Source organism: Priapulus caudatus, unplaced genomic scaffold (assembly GCF_000485595.1).
Source record: "Priapulus caudatus unplaced genomic scaffold, Priapulus_caudatus-5.0.1 Scaffold750, whole genome shotgun sequence".
Taxonomy (NCBI): Eukaryota; Metazoa; Priapulida; class Priapulimorpha; order Priapulimorphida; family Priapulidae; genus Priapulus; species Priapulus caudatus.
In genome coordinates this window covers 122182-141379 of record NW_014577811.1, presented here as the reverse complement: position 1 = coordinate 141379, position 19198 = coordinate 122182, and the positions used below count along the sequence as shown (strand labels likewise).

The 19198-nt window shown below is 43.0% G+C and overlaps 1 protein-coding gene and 1 long non-coding RNA gene across 3 annotated transcripts in view; both read left to right on the top strand.

Annotated features, from left to right (window-relative positions):
- The first annotated feature begins 979 nt into the window (after positions 1-979).
- LOC106813275 (piwi-like protein 1) overlaps positions 980-19198 on the top strand; it is a 109766-nt gene continuing 91547 nt past the window's right edge. The window contains exons 1-10 of one of the 2 annotated variants that reach the window (XM_014817378.1): positions 980-1435; positions 7126-7285; positions 7511-7631; positions 8210-8317; positions 16742-16959; positions 17210-17349; positions 17663-17847; positions 18223-18313; positions 18675-18786; positions 18966-19089. In XM_014817378.1, the coding sequence (XP_014672864.1) occupies positions 7184-7285; positions 7511-7631; positions 8210-8317; positions 16742-16959; positions 17210-17349; positions 17663-17847; positions 18223-18313; positions 18675-18786; positions 18966-19089 (1201 nt within the window). In that variant the 5' untranslated portion in view covers positions 980-1435; positions 7126-7183. Of the gene's footprint in view, positions 1436-7125; positions 7286-7510; positions 7632-8209; positions 8318-15336; positions 15421-16741; positions 16960-17209; positions 17350-17662; positions 17848-18222; positions 18314-18674; positions 18787-18965; positions 19090-19198 lie in introns of those variants that run through there. The other variant, XM_014817379.1, reaches the window with a different exon arrangement.
- Positions 14360-15356, top strand: LOC106813280. The gene is made up of 3 exons (XR_001394446.1): positions 14360-14397; positions 14618-14738; positions 15313-15356. It is a non-coding gene; the product is annotated as an uncharacterized LOC106813280 (long non-coding RNA).

Sequence of the window (19198 nt, the reverse complement as noted above, 5' to 3'; positions counted from 1 at the left end):
TCATAATAATGTTTGTCGTTATTAAGCCCCCATATAATCAAGATATAATAATACAGGCATTATTAGTTCTTGATATAATCTCTATATATAGAGAGATCGAGTTCCGCGACTTGCACTAAAAATAGCAATATTACCCACAATCCCGTGCCGCCGGCCATTCTAGTTGACGAACACATATGTTACGTGTAATCACATGCAGGCACGTGGAGCGTTTCAATAAAATATAATGCTAAATAAATACGAAATCTGTTTACTACCAAAGTAATCTCTAGTCTCCAATCTCTGTTTCTCTACTCTTTTTCGCCTATTATTTCCGACAATTTCCTGTAAATGCCGTACAAATGCTCATCTGCAACACACATGCATCTTGAAATGAAAATGAGAAACGCACGCTGCCGCACACTAGCTGACACATAAATAGTGTTAGATAGTTTTTAGAGATTACTAGTTGTTAGAGATAACTGATGAAAAATTAGAGGGAGCAATAGATCCTACATATCATTCAGTTTAATATCTGTAAAATTCTAACTAACAATTATATTATAAAGCAATATCAGTGTCTATAAAGTAAGATTTGCAAAGTAACTATAAAGACCTAGCAAACATTCCCGGTGTAGGCGATAGTGCAAATCAATATTAAAAGATCCCCGCTTCTACTGTGGTTGCAAAAATGGTGTTATGCCCCACTTTAGATTTAATAACCGGTCGTACCCGTTACCGGCACCGGCACCCGGCACCCGGCACCGGTTAGAGGGTGTGGGTAAAACGCGGACCGCCGCGGACCGCGGATCGCGCACTACAATATTGAAGTTACAATCTATAAGATATAAAGATAAAATATTTAATATTTAATATATAATATAAAATAGTTAATATGTAATATATAATATATAAAATATAATATACAATATAGGTCCGCGAGGTTGGTCGGTCCGCGTTTTACCCACAACTACGACAGCAAAGCAACATCAAACAGCGAAGAAGTATAAATCCACGAAAAAAGCTCGATTAAAGTTTATTTTAATGTTTAGCGCATCGTGTATGATTCCGAACGCCTTCTTATAGTAAAGGGTATGTTGTGCATAAATTCTGGCAAGTTTCATGTAGATTCGCAGGAGGAGTAGCATTACAAAGATCGAGACGGTATCTCCATTATACATTCACATTAACGCAGGAATGCGGAGGCTGACCACAGGTGGCACCACCGCAGAGTTAGCGAATTTACTGCACGGTTGAACGCACCAGGCGCATGAATATTACATGTACATGTAAAGTAGTGCAACCCGTATAAATAAGGGCCCGCTGACCAGTGACCACAGCAAGAGACTTCGTCTGCGTTCTGCGACGCGACACCGTTATCGGAGCTACTTATTCTGAACCTGTCGGAGCCTATCGGAGCTGTATGTCCTGAACACGACAGAGCCTAGCTTACGTGGTGAGTTACGGCACCTTGTCCAGAAATGCTGAAACCATGTTGCAGTATTACTATTAGTCGAATTAATAAACGCAGTGGCTGGAGGTACGGTAGCCGTCGGTCGTCTGAAGCCCCTTTTTGTGTTAGGGTTAGCGGTTAGGTTATGGTTAGAGGTACGGTTTAGGGTAGGGTTAGGTTATGGATTCAGCTCATCGTAAAACTCTCAAATCGTAATTCATTTACCCAAAGCGTATTTCGAATCTAGCGCCACCGCGCGTCATCTTTGTCTCGTTAATATGAAAGGAATGGCCCCGTACGCGTATGACTCGAGACATTAAATACGGCTACCGTACACGCTAAGGCCACTGCATTATCAACTCCCCGTTTTATTTTGACGTTCTTTATCGTATTCAGCATTGACCGTTGTCTCTCTCTTTTATACGCTCTTTGATGCTAGGGAATAGCGCAGTGTCCCGCAGATTTTTAAATTATACCGGCCTACACTAGAGGCCCACCGATTTAAGCAATCACGCTATAAACATACACACCATCACTCAAGTGAACATTAAAATAGAACGCCGCAGGTAACACGTAGTTTCCGAGCCCGACGCAGACCCCAGAATAGGGATAAACCTGGCGGGGACCCCAGTGCGGAAACATACCCGGCACCTCAGATTTAGCAACAGGCGGAGTTTACGCTCTGCATTTGCGGACTATTAATCACTATACACAATCGCCGACCTGTAGCTCCGAGTACACTAATGACTCGCAGGGCGATCTTGTGATGGTAGTCGCCCAGTAGGGACTCGGTCTTTTCGCTTTCAGCCGCATAGTCGACTTTTTCGAGGCTCATGATTGCTTCCTTGTTTCGGCCACACCTATCCTTCCCATAAGCCATTCAGCCAATCCTTCCACATCTGCGCACATTCCTACACATCCGACTGTTTATGTGGACTGGACTGAACGAGGAGCAAGGCATGCAACCGCTAGTTTGGAGCTCCTATTCTTTCCGGACATCATACTAGTCCTGTATAGCTCAGTCCATAGTCTGAGTTTGTATGGCGCACGCGATCCGATGACAGAGATTTGATATTCAGAATTCTATGCATATAACCTCGGCACGTTGTTTTAAAAATAAAATGTTGGCTGCCGTCAGACAAGTTAAGCATCCATCATGTGGACGGTTTCCTTGCCGTATAACGTCGCATACAAAAGACCACGCAAACGTACCAGGGGCAAATTCGCATAAACAAAACACTTGTACTTGCTGCATATTAGGTTAAACATATTACTTGCGCCAAGAGATTTTTCATGCACCTACCTCTGTTGCTCTCCAACTGGGAGTACCCTTCCCTTCCTCCCCGTTTTAGTTTATTATTATCTATGTCTTCTGTGTCTACCTGCTCTGATTCAGAGTCATTTATGTTCAATTCGTACAGAAATCAAAATAAAATGGGTTCTGACTTCTAAATACGTAAGTAGGCTGGCATATTGTTGACTGGCGGCAGCCGCAAGTTGCTACGAAACATCGCTGGCGTCAGTGCAAATCCTTGTGTTGCGCAATTACTGATATAGCGAATTTCGACCCCTGCGTACACAAGCAGAAGCCACGACAGAGTCGGACAGACCTACCTAGTCGGCAACACCAGTACGTCCCTCGGTCCCTTCTTAGGGATTAACTGGGGTTATTAAACTTCAAAGGTTTATATAAGCTTCATAGCTTCCCACCCCTAGCCACTTGTCTGAGGGGACAAGTGCATCCAGGTAAATATCCGGAAAACAACTAAATACCCTGCGCATTACCACGCGCAGTGGAAATGTCTGAGTGATCACCCCTAGGGTCACTATAATAGTATAACCTGAGTGTAATATTGGTCGCTACAGATTTGACTCGTTAGTCGGACGTCATTAACGCATGAATGAGGGCAAGTTAATTTGTTTCTACTCTCTGTGTGGCACGCACTGTTAGCAGCAGCAGTCAACAGGAAAGTCGTACTTCTCACAGAAGATAAATGACAGCGGACACGAGAGAATTAACGAACCGATGCGAATGTAGGGTTGTGTTTAACCGAGGCTGGTGTTAACCGTGAATTCACTGTATGCGCGCGTGTACGTCAGCAATAGGCTGTGCGTCGGATCCGATAATCGAATCCGATCGCATTCGGATTCGGATCGGATTTACAATTTTTAAAGAATCGGATTCGGATTCGGATCGGATTCAAAATTGTCGTTGGATTCGGATTCGGAGTCGGATTTTCAACAATGCTGTCGGATTCGGATTCGGAGTCGGATTTTCAAAAAATGCTGTCGGATTCGCATTCGGAGTCGGATTTTCAAAATGCTGTCGATCGGATTCGGATCGCCGGGATGGACCGTAGAATCCGACCTCCATCGCTGTCAGGAGCAGAGCCTGAGCCGGCTACTTCATAAAACGACGTTCAAGGCCACGGCGTGATTTGGCGGCTTTTGATGTATACGATCGATTGATCGCGTACTATATCCGGCCAGCGTAGCAAGCGCTTCACACATCACATACACACACTGTCTCACACACATATCTCTCTCTCTCTTCTCTCTCTCTCACACACACACACACACACACACACACACACACACGCAGCGGCCGCGCAACAACACACGACAAATAACATCACGCACAGGCACACGCACACACACACTGCTAAGCACACACACGATGTGAAATCGATGCGTTTGCATGCGCACACGCGCCGTGGCGGCGGGCTTTACTGTCAAGATGATTATTTGAAGGAGTCGGGACAGTCACAATTCATAACATTTTCACATCATCCGTTTTCGTAACTTTTCTGTACGCTACAGTCCCCCTTCACCCCTTGATCCTCCCCAACCAAAGTTTCATGTTGAAACAACTTATAACACGATTTTATACGATGCTGTCACACTATTGCAATTTCTATGTTCGGATTCGGGTCGGATTTCGGATCGGATTTCGGATCGTATTAGCGATACACATCGGATTCGGATTCGGATTCGAGTCAAAATTGCCATCGGATTCGATGTCGGATCGGATTCAAAATAGCCATCGGATTCGGATTCGGATTCGGATTTTTTTAAATGCTGTCGATCGGATTTTTGGTTCATGTCGGATCCGACGCCACAGCTCTCTCTAGTCAGCATAAATGATGAGTCTAATCATCAAGGGCTAATATATCTTATTAGCTTAATAGTATTATTAGCCTTGATATCATGCATAATATCGCTCATAGGGTCTATGTCCCCCGGTACGGCTGGAACGTACCCTGGTACGGTCCGGTATACCGGAACGTACCCTGGTAACTTATTGATTATGGTAACTTAGGGAGTAGGCGTAGGCGACTCCTTAGACTCGTTAGTGGAGTAGGTGAGGTACGGTCCGGCATATTATTAGATAGTACCAGGGTACGTTCCGGCAGTACCCTGGGGGACAGACCCTCTCAGCCACAATATCAGGAGTGAATAAAAAAATGTTTGTTTTTATTCACTCCTGATAAAATATATATATACACAAATATCAGTATAATAATATACGCGAGAGACTTCTCTTATCTTTCTGTGTGTTGTGCATAGTGGCGTGCATGCGGTGAAATTGCGTGTTTGCGGATGAGCGTCTGACGAATTAATTATACGTAGGAATACTAGTCCTTAGATAGAGAGTACATGAACATTGAAACTCTGGTAGCAAATACATTTCGTGTTTGTTTACCATCATTTTATCATCGAAATGTTTCAAGTGTGTCTGTGACGGAACCTCTTCACCATCACAGGGGTAGAAATAAGGAGAAAAAAGAGATGGTCCATAGGACCATCTAGTTTGAAATTTAGATGGTCCTCCTAAATTTTAGATGGTGCCTAACATTTCAAATTGTTCTCTAAATGTAATGCAGCGTGGCAAGCGTAAGAAAGAGATTTTACATGGTGATAAAATGGAAATTATTCAGCCTACAATGAATGTATCAAACATACAGTAATTGTTTATTCACTTTAAAATAGTATATTGGTTAATAAAGTTGTTTCAGTAGAATATAGTTGAACCAATAACGGTCCGGTCTGTCGGACCATTGACTTTAAAAATCTGATGGTCTTCGGACCTCCTGATTATTTGATGGCCCCGGACCATTGCTTATTTCGACCCCTGCATTAGGAGCTTCGCGGCTGAGTAGGGCTGAGTGGGTCTATGTCCCCCAGGGTACTGCGGAACGTACCCTGTACGGTCCGGGTATCGGAAACGTACCCTGGTACTATCTAATATGTCCGGACCGTACTCCCTGCTACTCCACTACGAGTCTAGGGAGCGCCTACGCCTACCCCTAACCCTAATCCTAACCCACCTAACCATATCAATAATAGTTTACCAGGGTACGTTCGCGGTATACGCGGACCGTACGCCAGGGTACGTTCCGGCGGTACCCTGGGGGACATAGACCCTATGAGCCTGAGTAGGCCTATATAATGATCAAGCCACACTGTAGGCGAGAAATACTGTACTCACTGTAGGCCTCGACATACTTGGGTGATTGATGGTCATGAGATTTTATGGCCAGCACTAGCCACGAGGGAAAACTATGTTTAGCGCGCGACCACTCGCATTCAGTCGGTCGCAGGCCAAATATAACGCGATAGGGCGATCTAATGTAATGATATATAGTGTGTTGCATCATGGACATAAACTGCTAAATAAACTAGGCATCTTGTTAACCTCAGACAAATTTAACTTCCTGTAGAATATATTTTATTTATTAATTCAAATACTGTACATTGGTAACAGATATGTCAATATGGGCTTGAGAGCTCCTCACCATCAGTGCAGTAGCACTGCTAGCCCGACGAGGCTGTGCGACTGATTGACTATTGTCTGAGGTCTTCTAACTCTAGCAAGACCGTTTCTTGGAGCTACATCAGTGCGTGCTTTTTAATGTAAAAGTAAAATAATGGGGTAAAAATACATTACATTAGTGTTTTTACGCAATAATTTCATACCAATGCACAAGTTAAAGAGAGTTTTCCGCCATCCTGCCAGTGGATGTGGTTTCCTGGGATTTGATACACACTGTTGGGCCAAAATAACATAAACACAAAATCTCATTCTAAATCTAATGCAAATGTGTGAAGTTATTGCTTAAAAAAGTTCTTACACCACTATTTTACTCTAGGCAGTGTATTGAAGGTCCATTCCTGTACCCAATTTTTGTTGCACTAGTGTTCTGGTGCTGGGTTGAGACAGAGGAAGTAAGAAAGTTGTTTGTACACACTACACACACGTACGTGTTGTTATGCAAAAAAATAACTGAAAATTGTTGGTAATTTACCAGTCTACAGATCACTAGGCCTAAGCACCCAGTTTATGATTGGGGTTAGGTTACAACTAGAACTAAACTTAAATTGCAGATCAGCACTCTTTTGTAAGACACCATTGAAGGAAAAATAGGATTAGAGATTGCCATGTGTGTCACATGCAGAATTAAAATGGAAAAAATAAACTTCGATTATCATTACCTCGAACCATTCGTGTCACCAAACAAAAATTTCAGTGATTACTGTTATTGTCTGTTCAAAGTCTAGCACAGCTACAATGCTTACACCTATATGCAAACACTAACATTTTACTTACTACTAGAAAAGTAATGATGCGGTTTGATAATATATTTATTCGGTTTAGTGATTCAACGTTTATACGTCTGCACCTTCTTTTCCAGGTCCTGGTTAAGAACGTTTTGCGTTGTCGTCTTCAGCTCGCGACTTAGTTTGTAGATAATGAATCCTCAGGAAGGTGCCCCGGGTCGTGCTCGTGGGCGAGCAAGAGGCCGTGCCAGAGGGAGCACCACCGAGCCAGCTCGCAGACCAGGGGAGCAAGCCGTAAGTCCACGTAGTTCTATTTGTATATAATATATATGTACATCCATCATTGTTATCACGTGCTGTGCAAAACACGTTGGGGTTGGGGGATAGAGCGACAACTGCTGTGTGCTTTTAGAAATATTGGCTAATAAATTGTAACAGTTTAAACCCGCTTGTGTTTTATCATGTATGTTCCATAAGGTCCCAGTGCTAATATTTTGGAAAATTTGGTTTTATATATAGGGTGAGCCTAGTGGACCGCCAGCAGCAGCTGCAGCGGCGGCGGCATCACACGCGGATGTGCCAACCGTGAGTGGGCGAGCCAGCCACCGTGGCGGGCCACGTGTGGACACCAGACCTGGAGGTGAGGGCAGCGGTTATAGTGTATCCACTCGTCCAAGCGTTTGTGCCAGGAAGTGATTTCATTTCCATTTTTACCTCCGCCCAATGGAGTTGGAGGAGGTTATGTGATCGGTCTTGTGTGTTCGTGTGTTCGCGCGATCGATATTAGCGCGTCGAGTCAAGCCAGCCAGCCACAGCCAGCTCCAGCAGCAATCAGCAGCAGCCAGCAGCGAGCGAGCATACATGTTACATGTACACACAATTGTCGCACATAGTTATCGATTGAGTTAGATTCCTTACCTAATATGCACTGTAAAGTTCTACTTTTTAAGTGTTTCAACTTTGGCTGTGGACTGGACAATAAAATTTATATTCCAACATTAAACTGCACATCAGAGACACACACACATCAGAGAGCTGCACATCACATTCAGGAGAGGGAGCGTAGCTGCATAGCAACGTCAAAATATTATATGCTAGACGGTGCGTTTCTATTATATGTAGAGACAGGGCACCGTTGCAACTCAACACTGAACAGTTGCAAGAGCTGTGTGAAATATGAGTGGGCTATGCGGTACACTGGTTGTGATTGTGTTATAGCTGGCGCACCGGAGCGTGAGATGGCAGGAATGAGTATAGGGGGAGCTTCAAACTACCCGATGTACCAGGAAGTGGATCTACGTCCGTCTACCATGCTTAATAAACAAGGTGTGTTATTGAATCAGAGGGCCATTGTCAGAAAGTTAGTCATTGCATTAGCCTTAAGATTTAACTTTTTCAAACATACCATTGACAGAAGCATTGCAAAGCTGTGAAAATGGAGGGAAAGCAGGGCCTAATCCAAGCCATTTTTCATACCGAATACCGGTGCCCAAATTACGACCCCTAGCAAAACGCCCAAATTAGCAGAGCTCTGAAAATTGTGGAAATTAAATCTCCATGTTTCAATCGTTATGTAGGCACTGTTTTATAATAAAATGTTCATATAAGATGTATAATCTATTCAGTGTTTCCTCTGCATTGACAGGAGCGAGGCGGGCCGCCTCGCTCAAATTCGGAGCCGCCACACAGAAATTTGTCCAAAACACTGCCTCGCTGATGAAACTTTTGACAATTTGAAAAAGACATTCAAGAGTCTCATACAATGTGTTCAGAATTGCTTAGAATACAGCAAATTGCACCATGTAAAAAAAAAAACGGGGGTTATACCCCCGGACCGTCCTAGCTGGGCGAGAATCCGACGCTGCTCGCTTTGCTAGGACATCGAAACGCACAAACACACCACACATAAAAATTGACCACGTCTCAGACCATTTTAGCCAGGGGAAACACTGCTATTATCAGAATAAAATTAATGTTATGTTATTTAATGTTATACATCTACGGGTTACGGGGTACCTATACCTAAAAAATATTTTCGGCTTGCTGCGCTTGCCAACGGTCCCAAAATTTTTTTAGGCTTGATATGCTCGCCACGGGTGCCCATATTTTAAGCAGCTAGATTAGCCCCTGGAAAGGTGAATTTTCTCGGAACGATACGGTATTCCAGACCCTCTTGTGACTATCAGACTAGGGTCCCTATATACAGAGAGTTGCGCCATGTGTGCGGATAAACTCGCACCCTCAGATTAGCAAAGCGGAGTTTATGTCTGCATTTGCGGACTATTAATCACTATACACAACGCCCCTTAGCATCCGAGTACACTAATGACTCGAGGGCCGATCTGTGATGGTTAGTCCCCAGGTAGGGACTCGGGTCTTTTCCTTTCAGCCGCATAGTCGAGCTTTTCCGAGCTCATGATCTTCCCTTGTTTTGCCACACCTATTCCTTCCATAAGCCATTCAGCCAATCCTTCCACATTCTGCGCACATTCCTACACATTCCGCTGTTTAGTAGGACTGAACGGGAGACAAGGCATGCACCGCTAGTTGGAGCTACCTATCTTTCCGGACATATACTAGTCTGTATAGTCAGTCCATAGTCTGAGTTTTAGGCACGCATCCGAATGACATGAGATTTTATATTCAGAATTCTATGCATATGTACCTCGGCACGTTGTTTTTAAAATAAATGTTTGGCTGCCGTCAGACAAGTTAAGCATCCATCATGTGGATTGTTTCCTTGCCGTATAACGTCGCATACAAAAGACCACGCAAACGTACCAGGGGTCGAAATTCGCATAAAAAAACACTTGCACGTGCTGCATATTAGGTTAAACATATTACTTGCGCCAAGAGATTTTTACATGCACCTACCTCTGTTGCTCTCCAAACTGGGAGTACCCCTTCCCTTCCTCCCCGTTTTAGTTTATGATTTATTCTATGTCTTCTGTGTCTACCTGCTCTGATTCAGAGTCATTTATGCTTCAATTTCGTACAGAAATCAAAATAAAATGGGTCTGACTTCTAAATACGTAAGTAGCTGGCATATTGTTGACTTGCGGCAGCCGCAAGTTGCTACGAAACATCGCTTGCGTTCAGTGCAAATCACTTGTGTTGCGCAATTACTATATAGCGAATTTCGACCCCTGCGTACACACCAGAGCCACGACAGAGTCGGACAGACTCTCAGTAGTCGCAACACCAGTACGTCCCTCGGTCCCTTCCTAGGGATTAACTGGGGTTATTAATAACTTCAAAGGTTTTATATAAGCTTCATAGCTTCCCAACCCCTAGCCACTTGTCTTGAGGGGACAAGTGGCATCCAGGTAAATATCCGGGAAACAACTAAATACCCTGCGCATCCACGCGCAGGGAAATGTCTGAGTGATCACCCCTAGGGTCACTATAATAGTATAACCTGAGTGTAATATTGGTCGCTACAGTATTGATCTAGTTAGTCGGACGTCATTAACGCATGAATGAGGGCAAGTTAATTTGTTTCTACTCTGTGTGGCACGCACTGTTAGCATGCAGCAGTCAACAGGAAAGTCTGTATGTCTCACAGAAGATAAATGACAGCGGACACGAGAGAATTAACGAACCGATGCGAATGAGGGTTGTGTTAACCGAGGCTTGTGTTAACCGTGAATTCACTGTATGCGCGTGTAGCGTCAGCAATAGAGCTGTGCGTCGGATCCGATAATCCGAATCCGATCCGATCCGAATCGGATTTAGCAATTTTTTAAAGAATCGGATTTGCGATTCGGATTCGGATTCAAAATTGTCGTTGGATTCGGATTCGGAGTCGGATTTCAAAAATGCTGTCGGATTCGGATTCGGAGTCGGATTTTCAAAATGCTGTCGGATTCGGATTCGGAGTCGGATTTTCAAATGCTGTCGGATTCGGTATTCGGATCGCCCGGGATCGAGGACCGTAGAATCCGACCTCCATCCTGTCAGGAGCAGAGGCCTGAGCCGGCTACTTCATAAAACGAGCTTCAAGGCCAGCGCGTGATTTGGCGGCTTTTGATGTATACGATCGATTGATCGCGTACTATATCGCGGCCAGCGTAGCAGCGCTTCACACATCACATACGACACACTGTCTCACACACATATCTCTCTCTCTCTTTCTCTCTCTCTCACCACCACACACACACACACAACACACACACACACGCACGCGCGCGGCGCAACACACACACGCAAATACACCACGCACAGGCACACACACCCACACACACTGTCAACACACACGATGTGAAATCGATGCGTTTGCATGCGCACACGCGCGCGGGCGGCGCGGCTTTACTGTCAAGATGATTATTTGAAGGAGTCGGGACAGTCACAAATTCATCACATTTTCACATCATCCCGTTCTTAACTTTTTACGTCTACAGCTCCCCTTCACCCTTTGATCTCAACAACCAAAGTTTCATGTTGAAACAAATTATAACACGAATTTTATACGATGCTGTCACACTATTTGCAATTTCTATGTTCCGGATTCGGGTCGGATTTCGGATCGGATTTCGGATCGGATTTAGCGATACACATCGGATTCGGATTCGGATTCGGATTCAAAATTGCCATCGATTCGGATTCGGATGCGATTCAAAATAGCATCGGATTCGGATTCGGATTCGGATTTTTTTAAATGCTGTCGGATCGGATTTTTGGTTCATGTCGGATCCGACGCACAGCTCTAGTCAGCAATAATGATGAGTCTATATCATCAAGGGCTAATAATATCTTATTAGCTTAATAGGTATTATTAGCTCTTGATATCATGCATAATATCGCTCATAGGGTCTATGTCCCCCAGGGTACTGCTGGAACGTACCCTGGGTACGGTCCGGTATACCGGAACGTACCCTGGTAACTATTTGATATGGTAACTTAGGGAGTAGGCGTAGGCGACTCCTTAGACTCGTTAGTGGAGTAGGTGAGGTACGGTCCGGCATATTTATTAAGATAGTACCGAGGTACGTTCGGCAGCTACCCTGGGGGACAGACCTCTCAGCCACATATCATGAGTGATTAAAAAGAAATGTTTTGTTTTTATTCGTTCCTGATATTATATATATACACAAATATCAGTATAATAATATACGCGAGAGACTTCTCTATCTTTCTGTGTGTTTGTGCATAGTGGCGTGCATGCGGTGAAATTGCGTGTTGCGGATGAGCGTCTGAACTGAATTAATTTACGTAGGAATACTAGTCCTTAGATAGAGAGTACATGAACATTGAAACTCTGGTAGCAAATACATTTCGTGTTTGTTTACCATCATTTTATCATCGAAATGTTTCAGTGTGTCTGTGACGGACACATCTTCACCATCACAGGGGTAGAAATAAGGAGAAAAAGAGATGGTCCATAGGACCATCTAGTTTGAAATTTAGATGGTCCTCCTAAATTTTAGATGGTCCTAAATTTCAAATTGTTCTCTAAATGTAATGCAGCGTGCAAGCGTAAGAAAGAGATTTTACATGGTTAAAATGGAAATTATTCACCTACAGAATGTATCAAACATACAGTAATTGTTTATTCACTTTAATAGTATATTGGTTAATAAAGTTGTTTCAGTAGAATATAGTTGAACAATAACGGTCCGGTCTGTCGGACCATTGACTTTAAAAATCTGAATGGTCTTCGGACTCCCTGATTATTTGATGGCCCCGGACCATTGCTTATTTCGACCCCTGCATTAGGAGCTTCGCGCTGAGTAGGGCTGAGTGGGTCTATGTCCCCCAGGGTACTGCCGGAACGTACCCTGGGTACGGTCCGGTATACCGGAACGTACCCTGGTACTATCTAATATGCCGGACCGTACCTCGCCTACTCCACTAACAAGTCTAGGGAGCCGCCTACGCCTACTCCCTAACCCTAATCCTAACCCACCCTAACCATATCAAATAGTTACCAGGGTACGTTCCGGTATACGCGACCCGTACCAGGGTACGTTCGCGGCGGTACCCGGCTGGGGACATAGACCCTATGAGCCTGAGTAGGCTATATATTGCAAGCCACACTGTAGGCGAGAAATACTGTACTCACTGTAGCCTCGACATACTTGGGTGATTGATGGTCATGAGATTTTGGCCAGCAGCTGCACGAGGGAAAACTATGTTTAGCGCGCGACCACTCGCATTCAGTCGTCGCAGGCCAAATATAACGCGATAGGGCGATCTAATGTAATGATATATAGTGTGTTGCATCATGGACATAAACTGCTAAATAAACTAGGCATCATGTTAACCTCAGACAAATTTAACTTCCTGTAGAATATATTTTATTTAATTAATTCAAATACTGTACATTGGTAACAGATTATGTCAATATGGGCTTGAGAGCTCCTCACCATCAGTGCTAGCCTGACGAGGCTGTGCGACTGATTGACTATTGTCTGAGGACTTCTAACCCTAGCAAGACCGTTTCATGGAGCTACGTCAGTGCGTGCTTTTTAATGTAAAGTAAATAATGGGGTAAAAATACATTACATTAGTGTTTTTACGCATAATTTCATACCAATGCACAAGTTAAAGAGAGTTTTCCGCCATCCTGCCAGTGGATGTGGTTTCCTGGATTTGATAAACACTGTTGGCGCAAAATAACATAAACACAAAATCTCATTCTAAATCTAATGCAAATGTGTGAAGTTATTGCTTAAAAAAGTTCTTACACCACTATTTACTCTAGGCAGTGTATCGAAGGTCCATTCTGTACCCAATTTTTGTTGGCACTAGAGTTCTGGTGCTGGTTGAGACAGAGGAAGTAAGAAAGTTGTTTGTACACACTACACACACGTGTTGTTATGCAAAAAAATAACTGAAAATTGTTGGTAATTTACCAGTCTACAGATCACTAGGCCTAAGCACCCCAGTTTATGATTGGGTTAGGTTACAAAGAACTAACTTAAATTGGCAGATCAGCACTCTTTTGTAAGACACCATTGGGGAAAAAATAGGATTAGAGATTGCCATGTGTGTCACATGCAGAATTAAAATAGAAAAAATAGACTTCGATTATCATTACCTCGAACTATTCGTGTCACCAAACAAAAATTTCAGTGATTACTGTTATTGTCTGTTCAAAGTCTAGCACAGCTACACATGCTTACACTTATATGCAAACACGTAACATTTTACTTACTACTAGAAAAGTAATGATGCTGTTTGATAAATATATTTATTCGGTTTAGTAATTCAACGTTTATAAGTCTGCACCTTCTTTTCCAGGTCCAGGTTAAGAACGTTTTGCGTTGTCGTCTTCAGCTGCGCGACTTAGTTTGTAGATAATGAATCCTCAGGAAGGTGCTCGGGCGTCGTGCTCGTGGGCGAGCAAGAGGCCGTGCGCAGAGGGAGGCACCACCGAGCCAGCTCGCAGACCAGGGGAGCAAGCCGTAAGTCCACGTAGTTCTATTTGTATATAATAATATGTACATCCATCATTGTTTCACGTGCTGTGCAAAACACGTTGGGGTTGGGGATAGAGCGACAACTGCTGTGTGCTTTTAGAAATATTGGCTATAATTGTAACAGTTTAAACCCCCGCTGTGTTTTATCATGTATGTTCCATAAGGTCCCAGTGCTAATATTTTGGAAATTTGGTTTTATATATAGGGTGAGCCTAGTGGACCGCCAGCAGCAGCTGCAGCGGCGCCGGCATCACACGTGGATGTGCCAACCGTGAGTGGGCGAGCCAGCCACCGTGGCGGGCCACATGTGGACACCAGACCTGGAGGTGAGGGCAGCGGTTTAGTGTATCCACTCGTTCAAGCGTTTGTGCCAGGAAGTGATTTCTTTCCATTTTTACCTCCGCCAATGGAGTTGGAGGAGGTTATGTGATCGGTCTCGTGCGTTCGTGTGTTCGCGCGATCGATATTAGCGCGTCGAGTCAAGCCAGCCAGCCACAGCCAGCTCCAGCAGAGTCAGCAGAGCCAGCAGCGAGCAGCGAGCGAGCATACATGTTACATGTACACACAATTGTCGCACATAGTTATCGTTGAGTTAGATTCCTTACCTAATATGCACTGTAAAGTTCTACTTTAATGTGTTTCAACTCTGGCTGTGGACTGGAAATAAAATTTTAAATTCCAACATTAAACTGCACATCAGAGACACCACACATCAGAGAACTGCACATCAACATTCAGGAGGGAGCGTAGCTGCATAGCAACGCCAAAATATTACATGCTAGACGGTGCGTTCTATTATATGTAGAGACAGGGCACCGTTGCAACTCAACACTGAACAGTTGCAAGAACTGTGTGAAATATGAGTGGGCTATGCGGTACACTGTTGTGATTGTGTTATAGCTGGCCCACCAGAGAGCGTGCGATGGCAGGAATGAGTATAGGGGGAGCTTCAAACTACCGATGTACCAGGAAGTGATCTACGTCCGTCTACCATGCCTAATAAACAAGGTGTGTTATTGAATCGGAGGCCATTGTCAGAAAGTTAGTCATTGCATTAGCCTTAAGATTTAATTTTTCAAACATACACATTGACAGAAGCATTGCAAAGCTGGTGAAAATGGGGGAAAGCAGGGCGCCTAATCCAAGCCATTTTTCATACGAATACCGGTGCCCAAATTACGCCCCCTAGCAAACGCCCAAATTAGCAGAGCTCTGAAAATTGTGAAAATTAAATCTCCATGTTTCAATCGTTATGTAGGCACTGTTTTATAATAAAATGTTCATATAAGATGTATAATCTATTCAGTGTTTCCTCTGCATTGACAGGAGCGAGGCGGGCCGCCTCGCTCAAATTCTGAGCCGCCACACGAAATTTGTCCAAAACACTGCCTCGCTGATGAAACTTTTGACAATTTGAAAAAGAGATTCAAGAGTCTCATACAATGTGTTCAGAATTGCTTAGAATACAGCAAATTGCACCATGTAAAAAAAAACGGGCTTATGCCCCGGACCATCCTAGCTGGGCGAGAATCCGACGCTGCTCGCTTTGCTAGGACATCGAAACGCGCAAACACCACCACACATAAAAATTTACCACGTCACAGACCATTTTGGCCAGGGGAAACACTGCTATTATCAGAATAAAATTTTAATGTTATATACATCTACGGGCCCCTAATACCTAAAAATATTTTCGGCTTGCTGCGCTTGCCAACGTCCCAAAATTTTTTTAGGGCTCGATACGCTCTCGACGGGTGCCCATATTTTAAGCAGCTAGATTAGCCCCTGGAAAGGTGAATTTTCTCGGAACGATACGGTATTCCAGACCCTCTTGTGACTATCAGACTAGGGTCCCTATATACAGAGAGTTGCGCCATGTGCGTTGTTTCCAAATAGATACGCACGGCTATGGCCGTAAGAAAGTGTACAATTAAATTATCATATGGCGCGAAAAATTTTAGTTACATTTCTAGAAATCTAGATACACATAGACACATGTCTTAGCTATAATCTCTGTAAATTTTGAGTTTATTGCAAGTCACGGATGAAGTCTAATTAATTACTACGGAATATTGTACAGCGTATCCATACAGCGCTGTACTTAAGCGGCAGCGGTGTGAATCCATTTGGAAACAACATGGCGTCAAATCCTGAGTTGGCGCAACTCTCTGTATACAGGGACCCTATATCAGACTACGATGAATATAATGCATTTTTTGCATCAACATTTTGTACTAAGCTTTGCAATGTAACTTGATAATTGTAACCATTGGTCCTTGGTTGTTCCACATCTTACACATTACATTTTTTGTGTACAAATTTTTTTCAGGTACCAGTGGCACACCATGCAGCCTGGTCTCCAATGTTTTCCCTATAACGTGTGCCAAAGACTGGGTCTTGTATCAGTACCATGTGGATTTTAATCCCGATATTGAGAATAAACAGACGAGGTTAGGTATGGTGTACCGGCATTCCAGACCAAACGGAGCACTCGGCGATCCAATTCTGTTTGATGGAATGTGTCTTTACATGACTAGGAAGATGGAGGTAAAATATCTTAACTAATTTATCTATGGGTTACACATATTTTTTGTGCACACTGTCAGGGTTGTGCAATGTTTCAGCAGCTTACTGCAGTGCCTGTGGCAGCTAGTTCATTTCTGTGAACCCAGTGGCATTCATAAGTTCATAAGTAGGAATGTAACGATGCATCAAACTATTGTTTAATTGCAATAGTGTTTGGCTTGATAGAAATGCATTGATGGCAAAGTAAAACGTCACCGTACCTCTTTTGCAGACATTCGACCTGTTCTCGCAAAGGGATTCGGATGGCGCAAACATCCGCATAACCATAAAGCCAGTTGCGGAACTCCGCAGGAGTACAGGAGTGTTGGAGGTGGATGGCCAGCTCATGACCGTGTTCAATAACCTCTTCAAGTGAGTCCATGCTTAGCCTATATAGTATAATAATGCGGATAGTCGTAAGTTTGCTGGAGGTAGCGCGACACCTGCCAAACAAGATGGCATAGCTGTTGGTACGAAAGTTTGTAAGTGCCAATAGCGACGGTTCGTTTGCGAGCTACGCTGGTACATATTTTGGAAGCTTGGAATTATTTTAACGGTCGCATAATCGGTGCTCTCACTGGTTTATTGCTGGATATATTGCATTTTTTTCTTTATATATATTTTTTTTTTCTTCGTGTATTTATGCTGTCATAGCATTACATATACATTGGTTATTACTATGCAGGAAGGTGCTGGGAATTCTTAAACTGACAAAGGTTGGTCAGCATTACTTCAACCCGGACCTCAAAATTGAAAAGGCAAATCACAGGTTGGAAATCTGGCCAGGGTTCCAAACAGCAATTAGATCGTTTGATGGTGGCATTATGCTGCAGTGTGACATAGCTCACAAGATCATGAGAATAGACTCGGGTGAGTTTGCCGTTGTTCTTTGTAGTCATTGCCCCCTGCTGCATACATTCAGTCTCCTGCAATTTTGTTTTAAGTGTTTTCGATTTTTATTGTTAAGTCATTATTGTATAGCAATGTTGCTGTCACGTTTTCCTAGCTTTTCCTAAATGGATTTTAACAAAACATAAAATTAATAAGAAGATCACTTGATAGCCAAAATAGAAAACAACTTAAATTCAATCAAATGATGGAAAGCCTTGTGCCTTGAATCACATCTTATCATCTTGTCATTGGTTTTAATATGTAGGACTGCCATGCATGTCATTGTGGATTTTTTTTAAATATCTACATCAAATCTGTTTAACTTTGTCATCAGGTATTTATTATATGTTCCAGTCCTTGACATCATGTATGAGCTGAACCAGCGGGGGGGCAACATTCAAGAGGCATGTGCCCGCATGATCATCGGCGGCATTGTTCTCACTAGGTAAGACCAATATGTACTTAGCCGGATCAATAGACTTATATTATCCTAGACATTAATAGTGGCAATACACAAATGGCACAAATTGAAAGTTATGCCATGGTGATCGTGAAAATAGAAAGATATCCACAGCAATAAATTAAACAGCTGACACTACCTGTAGGCTTTTCTCCTACCAAAAAGTTTGTGTTCAATAATAAGTGGTCATGAAGTTAGAAACATTTGTTCTTAAAATATTAGTCTGTACTTAGAAGTGTATGACAACTTGTGTATGTGTTGACATAACTAAATAATCACGATTTAATCAAGTATGATGGTAAAGTTGAGGGAATCATGACTATGTTTTCATCTTAAATTGTCCTAGGTACAACAACAAAACTTACACCATAGATGATATCGAGTGGAACGAAAATCCCAGCAGTACTTTTCCTAAGAAAGATGGTACAGCCGTAACCTACAACGAATACTATAAAACGGCAAGTATTTTTCTTATTTGTTTCATTGTTTTGAGCCAGGAGTAAGTTATCACAGCTGACTTAAATCTTCCAACGAAGTTTAGGATAATATACTTGCCTTTGTATGTCTGTTTTATAATTCTGAGAACATTGAGGCACGTTTGTGATGGTCATTTGGTTCTGTTTTGAATGTTTCACAGACTCATGACTGTACAATACATGATGCAAAACAACCCTTGTTGATCTCAAATGCCACTAAAAAAGATAGAAGAGCGGGAAGGACCGAGCCCTACAAACTGATACCGGAGCTTTGCATTATGACAGGTATATGTAATTTTTGTGAATTTAATAATCATATGAGAGTGAGATCGAAATCAGTGGTACAAAGGTGTATGTTTTAATGATGATAACAGAAGAACTAGTGTTCATTGTG